Source organism: Hippopotamus amphibius, chromosome 4 (genome assembly GCF_030028045.1).
Source record: "Hippopotamus amphibius kiboko isolate mHipAmp2 chromosome 4, mHipAmp2.hap2, whole genome shotgun sequence".
Taxonomy (NCBI): Eukaryota; Metazoa; Chordata; class Mammalia; order Artiodactyla; family Hippopotamidae; genus Hippopotamus; species Hippopotamus amphibius.
Genome location: NC_080189.1, coordinates 131,115,402 through 131,139,216, shown reverse-complemented (window position 1 = coordinate 131,139,216; position 23,815 = coordinate 131,115,402). Strand labels below are relative to the sequence as shown.

Here is a 23,815-nt window from a genome sequence, read left to right as displayed (position 1 = left end):
GTCAGGTTAGATGTATTAAATGCATTTTCAACTTAGGATATTTTAAACTTCTGTTGGGTTTATTGGCGTAATTCCATTGTAAGGGGAGGAAGGTCTGTATTGTTTTTCACGCTCTCTCCCTCTCATTTTTAGAAATGGGTGGATTCGCTTGAGCAGGATGCTCGGGTATTTGAGAATAATGTTACCAAGTCCGAGGTTGTTCTGCTTGCCATATGACAGGACAGTAAATTGAGAGATGAGTTGCTGGGGCAAGGAAGAGCATCTTTATTTGGAAAGCCAGCAGACTGAGAAGATGGTGGACTAGTGTCCCAAAGAACCATCTTGCCTGGGTTTGGATGCTAGTTTCTTCTATAGGACACAGAAGGGAAGGGGAGGTGAGGAGGTAAAATAAGAAAGATGATAAGTATTGCCTGGTTGCAAGTATTTCCTGGTTCCAGCCAGACTCTGGAGGGGTTGTGTTAATTTCTGTTTTCCTGCAACCACTCACAGGTGAGCCTGGTCAGGATGTTTCCTGTGAGCTAAACAAAGGTATTTTTAGCTTAAGGTACAGGCGTGGGAGGCAGGGTTCCTAGAGATGGGCCATACTTTTACATCCCTTTACTGAAGCTGTAGCAAAAGCAATAGAATACAAAGGTTAAAGTAAAAGAAATAGATCCAATATGGAGTCAGATGTGTTCTTCCCTATTACAATAACATCGAAATACTTAAATTTAAGTTAAATATGGTATGATATGCATCCTACTCCTCTTTCTCCACTTCCTCTACTTCACCCTTGAAAATGCTTTTGTGACGCTCTGGAAACTTTTGGTAAGCACGTTTTAACCCAGCAGAAGATCTTTGGGCTTCAATAATCAGTCTTAGATTCCCTAGGTAATTTGCATGGTAATTACTGCATTAGCTTTCATGAATCGTTTTCTAATGTAAAAGAACTGTATTCATTTGTGTAGTCAATTACAGAAAGCTAACAGGTATACAAGCAACAGTGCTTAATTTTTATTTTACTTTCACTTTTTTTCCCCCAAAATTAGTCATACGATTACTTTGTTTTTGGTTTATTTTGGATCCTCTAGTACCATTTGATTTCTTTAGACATCCCTGTGTTTCATAGATGTGAATTTGAATCCAAAAATGACTGAATGTTATCAATCACATATTTACTGAAAACCTAGTGGCAGAAAATGGTGCTATTATATAAATGCACATGTTTAAGAGTCATGCAAATGAATGCCTTTCAAATTACTTGTAAAACAGGTATTTTATGCCTGATTACTTTATTACAGATAACTGTTACATGGTAGCAATTTTATTAAATCTCAAATTATCCCCTCGGGTTTGGTTAGATTAAAATTTCTTGAAAATAACTTTATGTTTCTTTATGTTGGATATATAAGAAAAGATTCCATTGCTGTCTTAGTAAGTTCCTTGATATTTCTAAAATAATAGCAAATGTGTTGCTTTCATTTTTGTTTGAGCTCCTTGGACAAAATACAGTATTAAACCCAAATGAAACTTAAAGACTGTGTATCACATGTTAATTTTTTTACCATATGACACATTTAATGATTTAGCTATGTGAAAGGATATAAATTATGCAAATAAATAGGTGGGTAAGTTAATCAGTATTTTTCAAAAAATCATAAAACTGAGCAACCAACCTTAGTTTAACCAGCAAAGCTTTCAACTATTTTCTAAAATGTATCTCCAAAAGCAATAGCTATGGTTAGATTTTGGTTAGCATGTGGTAAGCTTACCCTTTTTTTTTTTTTCATTCAATCAACGCTTTACATTATTAAGTCCCAGGTATCTTATTTTGTAGCACAGATGTTTTGGAGAGAAGCAAAAGTCATCTCTATCAGAGGCTTCTTTTGATTATACAAAACCATGTTCATTTTTCTGAACCTCTTTTCTCTCTCTCCTCATACCCTTTAAGTGTCTTCTGCTTACGACTCATACAGGGTGACTATAATGACAGCTCAAAGCAATACAATTTTTTTTTAATTTAAGAAGATGTTTGCACTTTATGATAGGTGTTTTGGGTCAGTTGTCAGATTGAAAAAGCTTCTTTCCCTCGTTTCCCCTGCCTCGAGACCATTTTTCAGTGTTAATATCCTGTCATATCATTTTCTGTTTGTCATGCCATACAGCTTGCCTGTGCATTTAGAGAAGCAACAAAAACCACACCATGTCATTACGCCTGCAGTGTTTAATAATAGAAACTGGCTCTTGCACATTTAGGGACTAGTTCCTCTCTTAGTCTTCAGAATATAAATTTTGCCATAAAAATGCATCAGGGAACATGGGATTCACTGATCTTCTAAATTTTATTTCAAAAACGTATCTCCCAAGTTGTACTTGATATTAACCATATTGCTTTATGCTCCTAGGTCAGAGAAGTCTTCTTCTAGACCACCCTGCCTTTCAAACCCTCTGTCCCTTGTTACATTGCTTGAGGTGTCTTCATTGGTACATTGCATTCTTTAAACACTGGTGCAGTGTTCTTGTAAACATATAGCTCTTTCTCCAGTGTTTCAACATGATCTCCTTCACTTCTGAGTTGACATTTCAGTGGAGTTCCTGTCCTTTGCTTTGACAGTCATAGTCTTTCATATTTTATTTACCTTGGTTTACTTATATTCTACTAAAATAGATGAGCGGATCTTTCATAAACTTCAAAGTATCAGCATACACATATAAGAGAAAAACTCAGTCATCTGAGATGAGGATGGAATTTGGCCTTTATCCATTCTCTTCCTTAGCCTGAAACTTGTGTGAATCCCATGCTGAACAGGGAATCACATACCCTCTTGGATTTTCCAGTGGCTGCCACGTTATGAAACAGAACTTTGAGTGGGTTGAGGTAAAGCTAAAATTGTGAAGTATGTGAAATGTTCATTTCCTGTATATTTCATATATATTTCAAAATGTATTGAACATCCAACTCTGGGTCAGGTGTCTGGGTTTCTCTCCACCCTCCTTTTTTGATCTTCTGTAAAATATCCCAGTTCCTTCCTCATTTCTCTCGTGCTTCTTAGTGTGATGCCTCAGGAGTCTAAGGACACCATGCAATGTCAAGTTTCCATGTTCCCAAATGTTTTCCCCCTCATCCTTCCTCAAAACTGTACTCTCTGTGTGCCAGACCACCCCTGCCATGGGATGTACAAATTCACATTACAGTGTGAGTGATGAATGGGGTGGCTTTTCTGTACGCCATGCCTCCCATTCTGTATCTAACTGGATCATTAAGGACAATCACCAATGTCTGACTTTCTAATTCTAAATGTCTAGGCCATCCCACCTTCCTAATTTTGTGAGAGAGCCAGGAATTTGAAGGTAACACTCTGTGTGAGTAGTATCATGAGTTAACCTGAACCAGGGTTGGCTATCAATTCTCCCATCGTACTTTTCAGTGTGATGCCAACCTGATAATCCCACAGACTAATAACAGATGCCCTCTGGGTTGCTGGAGTTTCTCCCAGTGTTCTGGGAGGCTAGTTTAATCTCATGGGTGGTTCTGTTTTAATTTAGGTATAAGCATGTTGCTAAAAAGAGGTACTGTCTATTTAAAGCCCTTAATTCTTCTGATCTGTTGGAGCTGAAACAGAAGGTTTTCATGCCTTTCAAATCCCTGTGAATCAGTGGAATTCTTAGATTATTGTATTTTTGATAATCTATTTTTTAGTGTGAAATGTACATTCATTGTGAGCCAGTTGATCCTAAAATCACAGTATTTTGACACATGCCATCTTGATTTGAGTCTTCATTTCACTTCTTATCCAAAGACTCTTTCTCCTCCACTACACAACCAGACCCTGGAAAGAGCTGTCTATATTCACTCTGTCTTCCACCCACACTTTAATGACAACAGTATCAGCAGTGACCCCACGTGCTAAATTCAAAAGGCATTTCTGTTTGCATTTTGTTTGACCTCTCCCTTCTCACCAGGATTTGGAAATGATAGACCATTCCTCGCTCCTTCAAAGATTCTAACCCTGGGTTTCTGTGTCACTCCATTTGTTCTTTTAGCTCCTTCCTCCTCATCCTCGAGTATTTTTTGTGTTTTAGAAATGTCTCTCTAGCGTGTGGGAATCTTTGCTGGTGCATGGCAGACACTCCGTGGCTGACGATGGTTGGGGACTCTGTTTGCTTCATCACTGTTTCTCCTTTGGATTATTGCAGTGAGCTTCACCCTGGTCATCATCCACCATGCTGGTGCCCTTCTCCTCCATTCTCTATACAGTAGCCGGATGGCTTCTTAGAAAAAAAAATTATTGGAATATAGTTGATTTACAATGTTGTGTTAGTTTCTGCTATACAGCAAAATGAATCTGTTATACATATATATATACCCACTCTTTTTCAGATTCTTTACCCACATAGGTTATTACAGAATATTGAGTAGAGTTCCCTGTGCTATACAGTAGGTCCTTATTGGTTATCTATTTTATAAATAGTAGTGTGTGCATGTTAATCCCAAGCTCCTAGTTTATCCCCCCCCACCATGTTTCCCCTTTGATAACCCTAGATTTGTCTTTGAAATCTGTGCATCTGTTTCTGTTTTGTAAATAAGTTCATTTGTATCATTTTTTAAAAAATTAGATTCCACATATAAGTGATATCATGTGATATTTGTCTTTCTCTTTCTGACTCACTCACTCAGTATGATAATCTCTGGGTCCATCCATGTTGCTGCAGATGGCATGATTTCATTCCTGTTTATGGCCGAGTAATATTCCACTGTGTATGTGTATGTACCACATCTTCTTTGGATGGGTTTTTTGAAATGGAAATTGGGTGATTGTGGCCACAGCTCACTTCCACCACTCCTGCCCTGCCTCAACCTGTTTGGAATCCATTGGGTTTTGTTGTTGTTGTTGTTGTTGTTGTTATTGTTTGGGGAGGTTGCAGTTTGCATTCAAAACTAAGACTAAACTCCCCTGGCCCTATATGACCTGACCACTACCTACTTCCCCAGCCTCACCTCACATCGTACTCCCCCTGGCTCTTTGTGCTCCACTGTGTTGATCTTCTGCCTCATCAGATGTTTGATACTCGCTTCAGCCGCGGAGTCTTCACAGTTCTGTCCCTTCTGCCCCCCACACCCACCCCTGTTCATGTGCCCTAACCTTTCAGATCCCAAATCCATCATCTCTTCTTCAGGAAGACCTTCCCTGAACACCCCGATGGAGTCACTGCTGCTATCCCATGATAAGATTCCCCTTCATAACACTGATCGTGAGTCTGGATTTCCATTTTGCATGTGGGATTAATTTATAGCCCTGGTTACCATGTATTCTTTTTTTTTTTTTTTGGGGGGGGGGTCATTTATTTATTTATTTTAATTTTTTAACTTTTTATTTTTTTATTTTTTACAATAAACTGCATGTATTTAGTGTGTACAATTTGGTATCCCAATCTCCCAATTCATTCCCCACCCCCAACCCTCCCCGCTTTCCCCACTTGGTGTCCATATGTTTGTTCTCTACATCTGTGTCTCTATTTCTACCTTGCAGACTGGTTGATTTGTACCATTTTTCTATAGTCCACATATATGTGTTAATATACAATATTTGTTTTTCTCTGACTCACTTCACTCTGTATGACAGTCACTAGGTCCATCCATGTCTCTAAAAATGTCCCAGTTTCATTGTTTTTACAGCTGAGTAATATTCCATTGTATGTATGTACCACATCTTCTTTATCCATTCATCTGTTGATGGACATTTAGGTTGCTTCCATGTCCTGGCTATTGTAAATAGTGCTGCAATGAACATGGGAGTGCATGTGTCTTTTTGAATTATGGTGTTCTCTGGGCATATGCCCAGCAGTGGGATTGCTGGGTCATATGGTAGTTCTATTTTTAGTTTTGCAAGGAACCTCCATACTGTTTTCCATAGTGGCTGTATCAATTTACATTCCCACCAGCAATGCAAGAGCATTCTTTTTTCTCCACACCCTCTCCAGCATTTGTAGATTCTCTGATGATGCCCATTCTAACCGGTGTGAGGTGATACCTCATTGTCGTTTTGATTTGCATTTCTCTAATCATTAGTGATGTTGAGCAGCTTTGCATGTGCCTCTTGGCCATCCGTATGTCTTCTTTGGAGAAATGCCTATGTAGGTCTTCTGCCCATTTTTTGATTGGGTTGTTTGTTTTCTTGATATTGAGCTGGATAAACTGTTTATATATTTTGGAGATTAATCCTTTGTCTGTTGATTCATTTGCAAATATTTATTCTCATTCTGAGGGTTGTCTTTTCATCTTGCTTATAGTTTCCTTTGCTGTGCAGAAGCTTTGAAGTTTCATTAGGTCCCACTTATTTATTTTTGTTTTTATTTCCATTATTCTAGGGGGTGGGTCAAAAAAGATCTTGCTGTTATTTATGTCGAAGAGTGTTCTTCCTATGTTTTCCTGTAGGAGTTTTATAGTGTCTGGCCTTACATTTAGGTCTTTTATCCATTTTGAGTTTATTTTTGTGTATGGTGTTAGGAAGTGTTCTAATTTCATTCTTTTACATGTAGCTGTCCAGTTTTCCCAGCACCACTTATTGAAGAGGCTGCCTTTTCTCCATTGTATATCCTTGCCTCCTTTGTCATAGATTTGTTGACCGTAGTTTATCTCTGGGCTTTCTATCCTGTTCCATTGATCTCTATTTCTGTTTTTGTGCCAGTACCATACTGTCTTGATCACTGTAGCCTTGTACTATACCCTGAAGTCAGGAAGCCTGATTCCACCAACTCTGTCTTTCCTTCTCAAGATTGATTTGGCTCTTCGGGGTCTTTTGCATTTCCATACAAATCGTAAAATTTCTTGTTCTAGTTCTGTGAAAAATGCCATTGGTAATTTGATGGGGATTGCATTGAATCTGTAAATTGCTTTCAGTAATATAGTCATTTTCACAATGTTGATTCTTCCAATCCAAGAACATGGTATGTCCCTCCATCTGTTTGTGTCTTCTTTGATTTCTTTCATTAGTGTCTTACAGTTTTCTGAGTACAGGTCTTTTACCTCCTTGGTTAGGTTTATTCCTAGGTATTTTATTCTTTTTGTTGCAATGGTGAATGGAATTGTTTCCTTAATTTCTCTTTCTGATCTTTCATTGTTGGTTTATAGAAATGCAAGAGATTTCTGCAACTTTACCAAATTCATTGATTAACTCAAGTAGTTTTCTGGTGGCATCTTTAGGATTTTCTGTGTATAGCATCATGTCATCTGCAAACAGTGACAGTTTTACTTCTTCTTTTCTAATTTGGATTCCTTTTATTTCTTTTTCTTCTCTGATTGCTGTTCCAAGGACTTCCAAAACTATGTTGAATGGTATTGGCGAGAGTGGACATCCTTGTCTTGTTCCTGATCTTAGAGGGAGTGCTTGCAGTTTTTCACCATTGAGAATGATGTTTGCTGTGGGTTTGTCATATATGGCCTTTATTATGTTGAGGTAGGTTCCCTCTATGCCCACCTTCTGGAGAGTTTTTATCATAAATGGGTGTTGAATTTTGTCAAATCTTTTTCTGCATCTATTGGGATGATCATGTGGTTTTTATCCTTCAGTGTGTTAATATGGTGTATCACGTTGATTGATTTGCATATATTGAAGAATCCTTGCATTCAAGGGATGAACTCCACTTGATCATGGTGGATGATCTTTTTAATGTGTTGTTGGATTCTGTTGGCTAGTATTTTGTTGAGGATTTTTGCATCTAAATTCATCATTGATATTGGTCTGTAGTTTTCTTTTTTTGTAGTGTCTTTGTCTGGTTTTGGTAACAGGGTGATGGTGGCTTCATAAAATGAGTTTGGGAGTGTTCCTTCCTCTGCAATGTTTTGGAAGAGTTTGAGAAGGATGGGTGTTAGCTCTTCTCTAAATGTGTAATCTGCTGTTTTTGGATGTAATGTCCTATAGATATCTATTAAATCAAGCTGATTTATTGTGTCATTTAAAGCTGTGTTTCCTTATTAATTTTCTCTGTTTTGATCTGTCCATTGGTGTAAGTGGGGTGTTAAAGTCCCCCACTATGATTGTGTTACTGTCGATTTCCTCTTTCATAGTTGTTAGCATTTGCCTTATGTATTGAGGTGCTCCTATATTGGGTGCATGTATATTTATAATTGTTATCTCTTCTTCTTGGATTGATCCCTCAGTCTTTATGTAGTGTCCTTTCCTGTCTCTTGTAACATTTTTTATTTTAAAGTCTATTTTATCTGATATGAATATCACTACTCCAGCTTTCTTTTGAGTTCCATTTGCATGGAATATCTTTTTCCATCCCCTCACTTTCAGTCTGTATGTGTCCCTAGGTCTGAAGTGGGTCTCTTGTAGACAGCATATATATGGGTCTTGTTTTTGTATCCATTCAGCCAGTCTGTGTCTTTTGGTTGGTCCATTTAGTCCATTTACATTCAAGGTAATTATCAATATGTATGTTCCTATTACCATTTTCTTAATTGTTTTGTTTTTGTTTCTGTAGGTCCTTTTCTTCTTTTATGTTTCCCGCTTAGAGAAGTTCCTTTAGCATTTGTTGTAGGGCTGGTTTGGTGGTGCTGAATTCTCTTAGCTGTTGCTTGTCTGTAAAGCTTTTGAATTCTCCCTCAAATCTGAATGAGATCCTTGCTAGGTAGAGTATTCTTGGTTGTAGGTTCTTCCCTTTCATCACTCTAACTATATCGTGCCACTCCCTTCTGGTCTGTAGAGATTCTGCTGAGAAATCAGCTGTTAACCTGATGGGAGTTCCCTTGTATGTTATTTGTCATGTTTCTCTTGTTGCTTTTAAGAACTTTTCTCTGTCTTTAATTTTTGTCAATTTGACTACTACATGTCTTGGCGTGTTTCTCCTTGGATTTAACCCTCCTGGGATTCTCTGTGCTTCCTGGACTTGGGTAGCTATTTCCTTTCCCATGTTAGGGAAGTTTTCAACTATAATCTCTTCCAGTATTTTCTCAGGTCCTTTCTCTCTCTCTTCTCCTTCTGGGACCCCTATAATGCGAATGTTGGTGCATTTAACATTGTCCCAGAGGTCCCTTAGGCTGTCTTCAGTTCTTTTCATTCTTTTTTCTTTATTCTTTTCTGCATCAGTGATTATCACTATTCTGTCTTCCAGGTCACTTATTCGTCCTTCTGCCTCAGTTAATCTGCTATTGGTTCCTTCTCGTGTATTTTTCATATCAGCTATTGTGTTGCATATCTCTGATTGTTTGCTCTTTAATTCTTCTAGGTCTTTGGTAAACTTTTCTTGCAACTTTTCGATCTTTGCATCCAATCTTTTTTCAAAGTCCTGGATCATCTTCACCATCATTATTCTGAATTCTTTTTCCAGAAGAGTGCCTATCTCTTCTTCATTTAGTTGTTTTTCTGGTGTTCTATCTTGTCCCTTCATCTGGTACAAAGTCTTTGACCTTTTCATTTTCTATGTCTTTCTGTGGCTGTGGTTTTCAGTTCCACAAGATGAAATACTGCTGATACTGCTTGATACTGCTGTCTGCCCTCTTGTGGTGCAAGCTGTCTAGGAGGCTCATGGGTGCTTCCTGATGGGAGGGACTGATGATGGGTTGGGCTGGGTGGGTGGAGCTCAGTAAGACTTTAATATGATTTGGTGGGTGGAGCTCAGTGACACTTTAATTTCCTTCTCTGCCAATGGGTGGGGCTGTGTTCCCACCCTGGTGGTCATTTGGCCTGAGGCAACCCAGCACTGGAGCTTACAGGCTCTTTGGTGGAGCTAATGGTGGACTCTGGGAGGGCTCACGCCATTGAGCACTTCCCAGAACCCCTGCTGCCAGTGCCCCTGTCTCCTCGGTGAGCCACAGCTGCCCCCAACCTCTGCAGGCAACCCTCCAACACCAGCAGGGTAGGTCTGGTTCGGTCTCCTATGGGGTTACTGCTCCTTCCCCCTGGGTCCTGGTGAGCACACTTTTTTGTGTGCCCTCCAAGAGTAGAGTCTCCGTTTCCCCTAGTCCTGTGGAGGTCCTGCAATCAAATCCCACTGGCTTTCAAAGTCTGATTCTCTGGGGATTCCTCCTCCCATTGCTGGACCACCAGGTTAGGAAGCCTGACGGGCTCAGAACCCTCAGGACTTCTGCAGTATAACTGTTCTCCAGCTTGTGAGTCACCCACCCAGCATTTATGGGATTTGATTTTAACACGATTGTGCCCCTCCTACCATCTCACTGCAGTTTCTCCTTTGTCTCTGGATGTGGGGTGGTTTTTTTTGGTGAGTTCCAGAGTCTTTCTGTCGGTGGTTGTTCAGCAGTTAGTTGTAATTCCAGTGCTCTTGCAAGAGGGAGTGAGCGCACGTCCTCCTACTCTGCCATCTTGATTCTTCTCCTCCCATGTATTCTAACAGTGCAGAATAATGATGGGGAGCCATTTTCAATAGGAAGAACTGAGAATCTTTCTAGATGGTTCTAAAATGAGTCAGGGCTCAGGAGTTGGAAAGCATGGTCTGGTTTCTTGGCTCAGAGCGTAGGCTCAGCTTCACATTGGCTTCATGGGTCTTATTTTATTGATCTTTTGTTTGTTTTCCACAGTCGTTGATTTTATGTTGTATTTGATCTCCCTGTGAATGCTGAGCTCCCACTAGGGACCATTTTACCTTGGACAGGAGGCACCTGGGCAGTGGATTGTTTGTGGCATCATTGTCATTAGGCTGAGTCACTTCCAGCCACTGTCTTTATTGGTTTGATGGAGATGAGTCATACCTTCCTGCATGAGTTTTTATGAGTATTCAATATGTAAAATGTTCAGTACAGAGTCCATTATATGTTAAAGTCTCAATACTTGATCACTGTTATTATTACTGTCAGTTTAATATCATTTTCCTAGCTTACAATTAATATTTTACTAAAAATAGTTTATACCTTGGCATCTGTAATAAAGACCGCAAGTCCATGAGTAGCGGTGAAACTGTTTCAGGTCCAGTCCACTGCCTAGAGAGACATGTGAGCATTTGTAAGCCCCACTTTTGCTTTTGTGATGCATTTTGTCGGAATTACACTATCCATTTGATAAGAACCAGCACTTTCTATGTGGTGTGTTCTCCTTAAATTTCCTTTGGTCTTTTCATGATGGAAAATGGGTCGCACAGAGCAGAAAATATGAAGCTTCAGCTTCCTAGGTTGCAGTCTTCCTGTGCATTATTCCCAGTAGAAAAGGACTTATCTTTATAGGAACCATCTGGGGCTTGTCTGTCCCTTTCAAGACAGCGGGTCAAATCGTGTTTGGCAGCACGCCCTGTGGTCCAACAAGGAATGACTCTGAGTTGCCTGAAAATTAACCAGCCTTATTCTAGGCAGAGCACAAAGTTCCACATCCCGTTCTTTCCCCAGATTACTTCACCTCCCAGTGGGGACTAAACCCGAACTGTAACCCTAACCCAAACCCTAACCCTAACCCGAACCCTCCCCTCCCCTGGCAAGCTCAGGGTGGGATGGATAATTCTCCTCTGTTGAGTGAAGCCTGAGGACAGAGATGAAAAGTCAGGTGTGGAGGGAAACCCGAGGCCAAAAGCTAGCAAGTAAGTGCCCAGGTCCCAGAGGCCAGGCAGAAGCAGAAGCTGAGTTTGGGGCTGAAGCCAAAAAAGTAGAAGATGATGACTTCCTTGGTGAGCCACGGGGGCTGACCTGGAAGAGAGCCTGAGAGGTGAGTGGCTGCGGTGGCCGCTGGGAGCACGTGCGGCCCATTTGTCCACATGAATCAAGCTCATGAAATGACCAGAAGCAGAACCAGCCTCCTACCTGTCCTTCCATCTGTGCAGGATGGCAGCTCCCATCCGAAGGAGCCCTTTGGCAGACACACGCATCGCTTGTCACTGAAGCACACGATTAGGACTTGGTTTGGTAAGTTTAAAGATCGTGAAATAATGAGACCTTTTGTAAAAGAAAGTAGTGTCAACACAAAATATATGGGGAAGATTTTCCTGAGGAAATGCTTCACAGAACAGCACGCTGGTGCAGTTACGCGTAAGATTGATTCAGCCTGGTAATGGTAAAGGTCTGTCTTCACAGGGTTCAGAGTGTTACTTCAGGATCCTAAATATGTGGCCAGACAGTGTCTACAAAAGAAAAAAAAGTTTCTTACTCCTTTTTTTTTCTCCCTCTCCAAAATATCTAACTGAATAGAAGTAGAAAGGAATGACTTCTTCGCATTTTCTTCACCTGTTGAATAATAAAGGCAGTGACCTGTATTTTTTTTTTTTTTTTTTTTTGGATCTGCAAAGAAAAATATATTCTGAATCTTAACATTCATCTTAACAGCTGATTCTGTATTTTTAGAACTTGTGTCTTCCACACTTACGTAATTGGCTGTTGACTTTAATGGAACAATTTTTGAAAATCAGGACCTGGTCTCGCGATGGGGCCCTGGGACAGACTTGGGGAGGTGAGTTTGCTCACAGCGTTGTACCCGATCAGGACGGCCTCTGGAGCCAGCCAGATGGTTGAGTCTCTCTGCTTTTTCACAACCTAACTTCTCATTCCACTGCTGCCGTGTGATCTCATTTTCTCCTTGTGAGACTTGGGATGAATGAAGTCAGTAACAGGTCACTACAATACCACGTTATGAAAAGGCCATGCCCCCTGCCCCCACCCTGCTTTTGTTTAAGCTGCTCCCTGTGTTGGGAAGGCACCGCCCCCTCCAAGTGGCCCCAATCAGAAACTTGTGTCTCACCCTTGATATCGTCCCTTCAGAGCCCATGGTGGTTCATCACCAGACTTTAACGGTTTCATATCAAAGCCATTTCCTTCTCTCTCTCCTCCACCACAACTTGGGTCTGGGTTACCGTGATGGTTAATTTTGTGTGTCTGTGTAGCCCTTACTAGGCTCTAGTACCCAGTTATTTAATCAAATGGGAATCTAGGCATCGTTGGAAGGGTGTGGTTAACATCTGCCATCAGTTGACTTGAAATAAAGGCGATGACCCTTGATAATGTGGGTGGGCCTCCTCCTGTCAGATGATGTCCTTACGGGCAAAAACTGAGGTTTCCCAGAAGAGAAGAAATTCTGCTTCAGGGCTGCCGAAAACACCTGCCAAGTTTCCAGCCCACCAGCCTGCCCTGCAGGTTATAGACTTGACAGCCCGCACAACTGTGTGGGCCAGTTTGCTAAAATAAATAAATCTAGATAGATAGGTAGGTATTGATAGACTTTTGCTTCTGTTTCTCTGGAGAGCCCTAACTGATAGAGCTGCTCTAATTATCTCTTAACTGGTGTTCTGGTTATCTATTGCTGCATAATAAACTGCCCCAAAACTTGATGATTTGGAACTTCCCTGGCAGTCCAGTGGTTAACACTCTGCGCTTCCACTGTAGGGGGCATGGGTTCCATCCCTGGTCGGGGAACTAAGATCCCACATGCCTTGCAGCACGGCCAAAAACCAAACCAAACCAAACCAAACAACTTGATGACTTAGGCAATGGTTTCATATTCTCTCACTGTTCCGCTGGCTCGCTGGGCTGAGCTGGAGGACTCTTCATCGGTGGTTTTCACGCTCTCGCATGGCTTGTAGTCTGGTGGTGGCTGGGCTGGACCTCCACAATGGCTGTCTCCCACAGCTGGCAGTTGACATTGGCCCTTGTAGGAGCTCAGCAAGGGCCGCCAGCTACAGCACCTGCAAAGGAGCCTCTGAGTGTGACCTGTGCTTCTTACAGCATGGTGGCTGGATTCCCTGTCCAGAGATCGAATGTTCCAAGAGACACAAGTGGAAGCCCCAATACTTTTTATGACCCAGAATGCCACTTGTGCTGTGTTCTCTTGGTTCCAGCAGTCATGAAATTCAGCCCAAGGAGGGAAGGAGCTTTAGATTTCACTTCTTGATGTGAGGAGCGCCATGCATGCATGGGGAATCGATGGTGACTGTCTTTGGAGACCATCTCCAATACTGGGTCACTGCTGTATCCTCCCAACTGATCACACCAGCTTATTCAGACCCACCCCCCACATCTGTCTCCCCACTGAAGCCAGGGGACCACTGTAAAATACAGATCTCATTGTGTCACTGCCATAACTAGACCTTCAGTGACTCATCCTTTCCCATAGAGGTAAGCTGAATTGTTTGCCGTGTCTTGCTTCTGAGACTTGTCGTGGTGCAGTTCTGCAGTGTTCTCCACCTCGGACTCTACTTCCTGGGCCAGACAGAGGTCCTTTCAGCATTCTGTGTGCTCCGTGTTTTTTCTCCTCTCAGCTTTCACTTTCCCCCTTTTCTGCTTCTCCGTGTCCTCCCCCTCTCTTTCCTTGCCTGACTCTCTTTATTCATCTTTTGGTTTTTAGCTTAAACTTTGCTTCCTCTGGGGCGCTGAGCCCAGATACCCCAGGTTTGGATAGAACAGCTTCCCCTGGGCTCCTGTCCGCGGGGTCAGCCCAGATCTTGGATTTGGATGAATGTGGACAGTGAGTGTGGTTTGAGCATCACAGAGTACGATGTATCTCTCCCCTCTCCTCCTAGGCACTGTTCTTTTCCTGATATTGTCCAGTCCACATTGGGATTTTTTTTTTGGGGGGGGGGGTCTAGTGCAGTATATTGAGATTTTTTAGTAAGCCAGTGATCACTGCTGAGTTATACCAAGTCAGTTTAAAACCTGGGAATCTTACTCCTTAAACAGCTTATGACCAGGGATGACTTATTCTCACCTTCCAACACCAAATTATTCTTCCTCTCCCCTCTGCCCCAGGCCTCTGCACCACAGAGCTGTACACACAGGCCCCTGTGCAAACACACAGACTCACACAGGGTCCAGTGTGGTCACTGGGGTGTGATGACCGTGTACAGAGGCTGGGCTGGGGTCTTGTACATGATGTGACATCAACACCTACACGATAGAGAAGGCCCTTTGAACCCATTGAACCCTCTTATTTTTTGTAAGTGTGCTTTCGATTTTGAACTTGTAGATTCCATGAAGAATCTTTTGGGTAGTAAGATACGGTGGTTCAAACAAGGACATTTGACTCATGAAGATCATAAAGAGCACAAAGGCAGAGACGATGCTTAGTTTGATCACCAATGTGTAGACAGCACAGTGCTCAGTGCCTGCCGAGGTGCTAGATAAATTGAATGAATGAATGAATTCATGAGTGAATACATGTGTGCTACGTGACTGACTTACCATTTACAAGCTCGAGTTGTCCTCAGTTAGAAGATGAATATCAATGGTACCTATTTTGTAGGGTTATTGTATAGCCTAACGGAGATAATATAGGTAAAATATTTACCACATAGGGAGAAGACACTAAATATTTGATGTTGTTATGATTGGTCCATCAATAAGTTATATAATGTGGGGTGGGGACAGAAGAAAGGCAGAAAAGAGAGCATCCACAGGAAAGAGGCGGTTGGTGTTTTGCTTGGCCTAGGTATGTTGTGGTTTCAGTGAAGGTAAAGAAATGTGGCCATGTTAGAAATTACAGGATGATGAGTAAGTCCCTTGAATTTGCGCAGGTGCTTATGTTTTAAAACCCCCTTTCCTAGGACCCTCATTAGAATCTCAGGGAATGGATGCCAGAAGAAGGCAGCTCTTTATTAATACTTGGAAAGTGCCTTTAGCCTCTGCCTCATGCGGACTGCCCCACGTCTCATTAGGGAGTATGAGGAGTTTGATAAACAGAAGAGAGGCCTGGGAGCCCTGGGCTGGGACACTTAGGTGTTTAGTATTCAGAGTGTCCTGCAGTGTCTTGTACACTGCCAGCCTTAAGCCGTCATTAACATTTCATGGAAATCCGGGAAGCATCCTGTTTAGAACTGAAGAAGAATTTTGACCTGGAACTTGAGATGAATCAGAAGAAAACCAAAAAACAAAAAAGCAAAGATAAAAACCAGGGAAACTCTCAGCACCTAAGGTAGAAAAGAAAAAGGAATTTCTGCAGTTTGAACAAAAATCTCTTTCTCAGAAACATTGCTATTTCATTAGACCAACTGTGATGCAAAGATGACTTTGGACATTTTGAGCTTCTGTCTTTATAGGTCGAGGCTAAAAGTATTAAGCCAGGTTCTCCCAGGACCATCCTACTTCTTGAGAGTTAAGCTCTTTTGAAAGGATGTGAACTCTTCCCAGTTCTGGAAATCAGTGCAGTACAGAGGGCCCCCATTCTTTTCCTGGGGGTGGAAGGGAGTAGATTTCCTTTTGGAACTGGATTGCGTGGAGGAAGTTGCTGAAGGTGTGACACAGCTAGGATTAGATCATCATCAAGCCAGGGGTTTCTTTTCCATTAAATCCTGGGACACATTGTCTGGACCACTTGACAACCTTGATCCCATCCATCAGGGACCATGTACACCCTCCAAGTAAAACAAGAGCTTTGAATGTCTCAGTTATAGAGAGGGTTTGATGTGTCACATGTAAAATTTTTTTCAGCCTTTGAGGTATGTCTGGACAAGTTTTCAATGGGGTGCTACCAGAATTATTTTGGGAACCGCTGTGTTGTTTGGTGCCATTATGGAAAGCACCCTAAAGGAAGAAACTCAAATGAGAGTATTACCCACTCAACATAAGCTAGTGTAAACTTCAGAGAAGTGAATGTCGAAAGACAAAAGCTGGAGTCACTAGCAACCTGGGTGCCTTGGTCCCATCACGTAAGCCCTCTTGACTCCAGTTTTCCCATCTCTAAAATGGGAATACTTACATTTTCTACCTCCCTGGTTGTTGCAGAATCAGATGTCATAATAGGTGTGAAAATGCCCTGGCTAGTATACAGTGCTTTACCAGGGTGAGGTTTGTGAATGCTGATCTGGTTGGATATTTACTATGCATTGGGAAGGGTGAGATTTTTGACTCCATCTACTGAGTCAAATGCTAATTCCTTTCTGAAATACCCTCACGCACACCCCCAGAAATAGTTTTACCAGATCTCTGGGCATTGACGTGCCTCAGTTGACAGGTAAAATTCGCCATCATATCTAGTCAATACCAAGAGTGTCCTTCATTTCTTAATGTCTCTTGTTCTTTTTACACAAGAAGGGGGAGATTGCCATGCCTAGTGTTGCAAGCACATCTAGTTGACTTTGGAGTCACCAAGGATTAGAATTGACTCTGTTTTTAGGGATGATGGGAAATGGAATAACAGAAATAAAATTCCATTTTGTTTTTCTTTTTTTTGTCCTAAGCATCTCAGCTCCATGCTAACACTAGCTATTATTGGGATCTTTATCACGTGGAAGAACTGGGAAGTGAGAAAAAGCATAAATTGGTAATTCTGCCACTGACTATAAAGCCTTAAAATGTTCGGTTAGTCAGTGACCCAACACAGACTGCAGAAATGACATTTTGGATAATTATTTTAATGTTTTTCCTGGGAAGTTATTAGGAGTGATTAGGTATTTAACATTGATTTTTTGCTAGTGATTTCTTTAAAAGTGCAAAGGGGGATGGCTAAATCGATTCTGGTACATTCAGACAGTGCAGCACTATAGCAATGAAAAGGAACAGGTTACCAGTATACACAGCAGCATACGTGAATTGCAAAAACATTTATGCCAAGTGAAAGAAGCCTTACACAAAAGCATATATGGGATATGATTCTGTTTATATAGATTCCAGAATAGGCAAAACTAATTTTTGGTAAAAAATAATTCCAGGGACTTCCCCGGTGGCACAGTGGTTAAGAATCCACCTGCCAATGCAGGGAACACGGGTTCGATCCCTGGCCCAAGGAGATCCCACGTGCCATGAAGCAACTAAGCCTGTGTGCCACAGATACTGAACCCATATGCTGCAACTAGTAAAGACCGTGTGCCTAGAGCCCATGCTCCGCAACAAGAGAAGCCACCACGAGAAGCCTGCACACCGCAACAAGGAGTAGCCTCTGCTCACCACAACTAGAGAAAGCCCGCGTGCAGCAACGAAGACCCAACGCAGCCAATAAATAAATTAATTTTAAAAAAATCACAAAAATGGTTGCCTTGAGGTGGGGAAGGGCTGGAGGTAGCCTGGGAAGGGATTTGAGAGAATTATCTGGTGGGGTTGATAATATTCTGTATCTCGATAGGGGACAGGATTACAGGGATCTATGCACTTCTCAAAACTCATTGAATGCACTTAGGATTTTATTGTATGTAAATTTACCCCAAAGTACAAAATAATGATATACATGCTGCAGTATTTAGGGGTGAAGTATACTGATACCTGTAATTTACTTTGAATTGCAATAATTATAACAGCAAAAATGAATTGATGGATAAATACACAATAAGGCAAATATAGTAAAAAATTACTTGTAGAGTTTAGCTGGTCATTATTCAAGTGCTCATTGTCTAATTCTTTTCACTTTCCTGTAGGTTTGAAAATTTTATAGTATAATAATGGAAAATATAATTTCAGGAAGAAACTATTTTTTAAAAAATTTTGTTCACACCACACAGCTTGCAGAATCTCAGTCCGTGCCCAGGGATTGAACCCAGGACCACAGCAATGAAAGTGCCGAGTCCTAACCATGAGACGACCAGGGAATTCCCAGAAAAAAACTATTTAAAAACCCACAAAGGGTACTTTGTTTAGTGGTTTTTTTGTGTGATGCAGTATTCTTTCAATCACCAAATATCCTTAGAGAAATTAAGTTACTTGTAAAAGGTAAATGAGAATCTATTCCATTGCCTTTCTCAACAATAAATACATAAGGAGTTCTGAGTTTGCAATACGCCACATGAATTGTTAGGAAATTAAATTTATAATTAAAAATAGTATCATATTTTTGACTACTCATCATTTCAATTGTGTCTTTTGTTAGTCTCCATGAGCTATTAGAAATGGTAAGTTCTGAAATACAAAGAGAAATAATAAGCAGGTGATAGCATTCAAATAATGTACTATTTTAATAATATAAGCTAACTGATAAGAACTAATTTGAAAATCTTGATTTTTAGGGTACAAATAATATCCCCGCACTGACTTTTCATACCCTGAGAATTATTGGAATTCACAAAGACTGGAATAGAATTCACAATGACCGTGACAGATTAGAGCATTGTATTCTTTCAAAAGAACCAAGTTCAGTAGGAACATACGTAAAAGTATACCCTGCAGGACTAAAAACCAATAAAAGAAATGTGCGATGGGGAAGGACCAGTAAGGAATTTAAGGTGTCAGTACTGACTGCAATCAGCTCTGTCTGCTGAAGAGTCACTGTTCCTTGTGCTATGGTGGGATCCAACTTTAATATATATTTTTAAGTAAGATGGAGAAAGAAGTAAAGGTTTAAAGACGAACAAGGTGACTTTAATGAAAAAAACTGGTCTTAGGGAGAAAATCTGAGAGAGGAGAAGAGGAAATTCTCTAAATCCTTCAAAATTGAAAAGGTTCAAGTTCTGTTTGATGATTACCATTTTCAGTTACATTCTGAAGTGTTTTTTTTGTGGAGAGATTCTATGAAAAACTAACCAGGGAAGAGGGTCTAAGGGAAGAGAGTTCAGTTGTGCAAATCAGAGAGTCTCTTGACTTCAAAATTGATTAAACTCTGGAATAATCATCAAGAGATGTTATGGGATCTGTATCCTCAGAGAATTACGTAAGCAATATGTAAATTCTGAGTGGTCCTAGATTCACCTGCCAGAGGTTGGGGGCAAACTCAGACAACCCCTGGAAGGACCTTTCTGGGTCTGCATTCTGACAATAAGGTTTCACTCCATAGGAATAGTTTCGAAATATAGCTTGGTAGTAAATTACATTTTCCTGGGCTTTCTGTAAAGAATGGCAACTTTAAATTCACATCACTTAAAAATTCACTCTGTTAACACACAGCAGTATAGTTATGGTTAGCAATGTTGTATTGCATGCTTGAAATTTGCTGAGGGTAAATCTCAAGTATTCTTACCATAAAAAAAAAAAAAAGAAGAAAATGAAAAGAAAAAGGTAACTATGCGAGGTGATGAATATGTTGATTAGCTTGGTTATGGTGATGATTGCCCAATATGTGTGTATATTAAAACATGAACATAAACAGTTTGTATTTGTGAATTTTTTTTTTTACCCCACCGCATGGTTTATGGGATCTTAATTCCCCAACCAGGGATGGAACCCAGACTCCCTGTTAGGAAGCACAGAGTCCTAACCACTGGACCTCCCCAGGGAATTCCCAGTACATATGTGTGAAATTTACCTTAATGAAGCTCAAAAGAAAAATCACTGTATTGAATGATGCTTCTTTTCATTGAACTTGTCTCATAATAAATGACTACTTATTGCTTTGGTGACAATTTGTAACACTGCTCTTAATTTAGTTTCTGTACTGCTCAATAAAATAATTAGAATGTATTCTGTCATTTTCTCTTTGTTGTTACATATATGATAACATAATTATCAGTATAATGTTACAACATTAACATAATATATTAAATATATTTAATATATTTAACATAATATATTAAATGTATATATTTAAGCCTTTATATAATCAGCATTGCCTGTGGGTGACTCCATCCCTACCTGAGTGTAAGCACGTTACTATTCTTTGCTGTCTCATCCTACCACAGCACCGTTGCACCATCAGGGCCAGTTAGAGTGGAATGAGATAAAAACGCCATCTTCGTGAGTGAGGTGTCTTCTCTCTGAGAGTCGACATGGCAAGAGCCTCTTCTGCATTTTCCGTCATCTCCGTTTTGGGCTCTTAATCTTATTCCTTGACTCCCTTTTATCCTTATCCTTCGCAGAGCCAAACTCGCTTCGTGTTGTGATGCCGTTCAAAACTTCATTGTTTCTCAAAATAACACACCCGTTGGGACTAACATGAGTTATGAGGTGGAAAGCAAAAGCGAAATCCAAATCAGAGAGAACATTTTTGATATGCTGCCAGTGGTGAGTGAAAATTTCTTGTGTTTTGTTTATGTCACCATTTAAGGTGAATGTTCCCTCAGGTTAAGATATAAGAATGGAGGAGTTAATTCATTAAAATGCCACACCCTCAGTGGTGTTGATAAGATACATACGTGGTGGTCCGTTTTCAGGAGGCAGTTTTGAATACTTGCGGCTCTGTGGGCAATGGTATTTATATCTTCAATGATAAGCTCTTCCAGCCTGTGAGTCTTCATGACTCATCCTTAAATGAGATGAGGTACTCGGGCTTTCTGCATAGTAATTACTGGGGCTTGGGAAGATGACCATTTTTCACCTGGAATAAGATTCTTCCAGTTGTCAGTTTCGGTGACTAAATCAATTCCTTCACAAAGAACTGTAGGTTTACGTGGCTAATCTTTGGGAAGTAAATACATAAGAATTTGCGGTCAGTAAACATAACCTCCATAAGAGAGGGATTTTTATCTAGTGTGTTCACATGTATCCCAAGCTCCTAGGACATTTCCCAGTGCATAGACACATTCATTACATATTCGCTAATTAAGCTAATGAGTAATGATACAGTATCATTGCACTATAAATCCAAACTTGGGGGAATTTTTCTCCCACTGCTGATGAACTACACTCTCAGGCATCTTTTTATGATTTGATGAAAAGCAATTAGGCCAAGTCAGCGGTCAGAATGGAATCACTTTATATATGCAGTTTACCAACAGTGGAATATACATTTCTTACAATTAATTCCATTTTGCTGGACCTTTGACTTCTCTCAACTATTTTATTGTCATGTACGTTGTTCCAGTTCTTTTTTTTAAATATTATAATTCAAAGGAAGTATAATTTTCTGGGAATGAATGAAAAAGCAATATAAAATGTTAGAGAAAAAATATTGCATTTTCCGGAAGGGAACGGGGACCAAAAAAAATAACTCATATATCATTCTGAAAATCCCCTCATGATACATTGAAACCACCAATAGTTGAAAAGATAGCAACTAAAGAATATTTATACACCTTATCAGGGAAGGCCTTGGGGAGTTCCACAGAGAGCAACTCTTTCACCCAGGCCATTTTTGCTAGCGTTTTCCTTGCTTTAGACTGGTCAGAACAGAGGAGCCGCAGGTATTTTTTTGCTTCTAATTGGCACCTTGAAAAGAATAACTTAGCATAGGCTTGATAATTCTGGATGCAATTAACAGCAGCATCCGTTTTCCAAACTGCTACTGACTTTTTAAAACTGGCGGGGAGGAAGTTCCGTAGTTAATACAGTAACAACTGCAAAGCGAGGTCACTTTTCTGTGTTTCCTCAACATCCCTTTCCATGGACACAGCATCCAAGGTTGCTTTCCACACCCCCACCCTGCTGTGTTCTGCGGGGCACACAGCGAGCAGATCGCAGTAGATGCTTTTGATGAAATGTTCTGAACTCGCTTCCTCCAAAAACTTTGCTAAGTTACTTGAAAAGAAAATAGCAAAGCTGGGTTTTGAGCTTCCCTGGTGGCACAGTGGTTAAGAATCTGCCTGCCAATGCAGGGGACATGGGTTCAATCCCTGAGCAGGGAAGATCCCACTTGCCGCAGAGAAACTAAGCCCGTGTGCCATAACTACTGAGCTTGAGCTCTAGAGTCTGAGAGCCACAACTACTGAGCCCACGTGCCACAACTACTGAAGCCTGTGCGCCTAGGGCCTGTGTTCCACAAGAAGAGAAGCCGCTTCAGTGAGAAGCCCACTCACCTCAGTGAAGAATAGCCCCCTGCTCTCCACAACTAGAGGAAGTTACAAGCAGCAATGAAGACCCAATGCAACCAATAAATAAATAAATAAATAAATTTATTATTAAAAAATCCACAAAAACCAAAAAACCAAAAAAAAACCAAAGCTGGTTTTCAACCAGAGTGAGCAACAAGTGGGCAGTTGAGTCGCCCAAATTTGCATTTTCTTAGGAGGCTTATTTTAAGGAACGTTGAGATTGTTATTTATTTAAACTCTTACTGAACGTGAGAGCTCAAAGCATATGGATTTTTTTTCCTCCCAGTTGACCAAGAAACCAGAGAAAAACGTTCATTATTTTGAGTGCTTAATTGGAGATGTGTTCTTCTCAGTAATCTTTTCTGTTGTACCATAAGGAGCCTATTTGCATTCTGCCCTCTCTGTAAAATTCAGAATTTACTCTGGTATCAGTTAGGAAACACGGTCTGAAAACATCTTGTGCTGGAAGTTCAGTGACTTGAAATAGCCCGAGGTATGTGGGAAGCATCCATTAAAGAGCCGGGCACTCTGCTGGGCATCTGATCTGTGCAGGGAAATAAGGCATATCCTTAAGTTAGCCTTTCACACCTTGAATGAGAGCACCTGTATAATGTGTCGTGGTTAAGACCATGGACTCTGAACCAGACTGCCTGGGTTTGAACCCCAGCTCTGCCGCTTTCTAGCCGTTCCTTAAACTCATGCCTCCGATTTCCCGTCTGTAAGATGCTCACAAGGTTGTTGGATGGATTCCATGTGTTAACAAGTTATGACTTGGAAAAGTGCTTCTTGCACAAGAAGCACAATATGATTTTTCATTTTTAGGGACAAATGCAGACATGCTGAAACTGAGTTCTCGTCGCTTGTTTGGCATCTCCCAGTGCAGCTTCAGGAGCACATGGGAGTTAGGGCGATTCAGGATCTGTGGGGCAGCTCAGAACCACACCGGTCCTGGGGTGTTGCCAGTGGGGCTGGTACTCGGGGCAGGAGGGTGCCTTGATTTGTAGCAGTGTAAATACCCCCATCATGGCAATTGTAATTTACCAGTGGTTTAACAACCAGATGAGAAAATTCCTGAATTTTTACCAGCTGGCTCCCATAAGCTGGTGCACCTGGGTCACAACACAGCACTGGGGGTTGTACCCAGGTGGCCGTTGGGTGCAACAGAAAATTGATGTTTCTCTGGTTGAGGTCTGCAGTAAAAGATGGGGGGAAATGAAAAGTAATAAACATACTCTCTGCCCTTGAGGACCTACACGCACATTCTAGGGACAAAATAGGTGAATCAGGACCTCGTCATTGCGGAAGT

General features: G+C 40.9%; 1 protein-coding gene across 1 annotated transcript in view; it reads left to right on the top strand.

The window, feature by feature from the left end:
- The window catches only part of ST8SIA6 (ST8 alpha-N-acetyl-neuraminide alpha-2,8-sialyltransferase 6), a 139,411-nt gene that overhangs the window by 109,650 nt on the left and 5,946 nt on the right, over positions 1-23,815 (top strand). Inside the window, exon 5 of the mRNA XM_057732670.1 lies at positions 20,620-20,764. Coding sequence (XP_057588653.1) covers positions 20,620-20,764 — 145 coding nt within the window. The remainder of the gene's footprint in view (positions 1-20,619; positions 20,765-23,815) is intronic.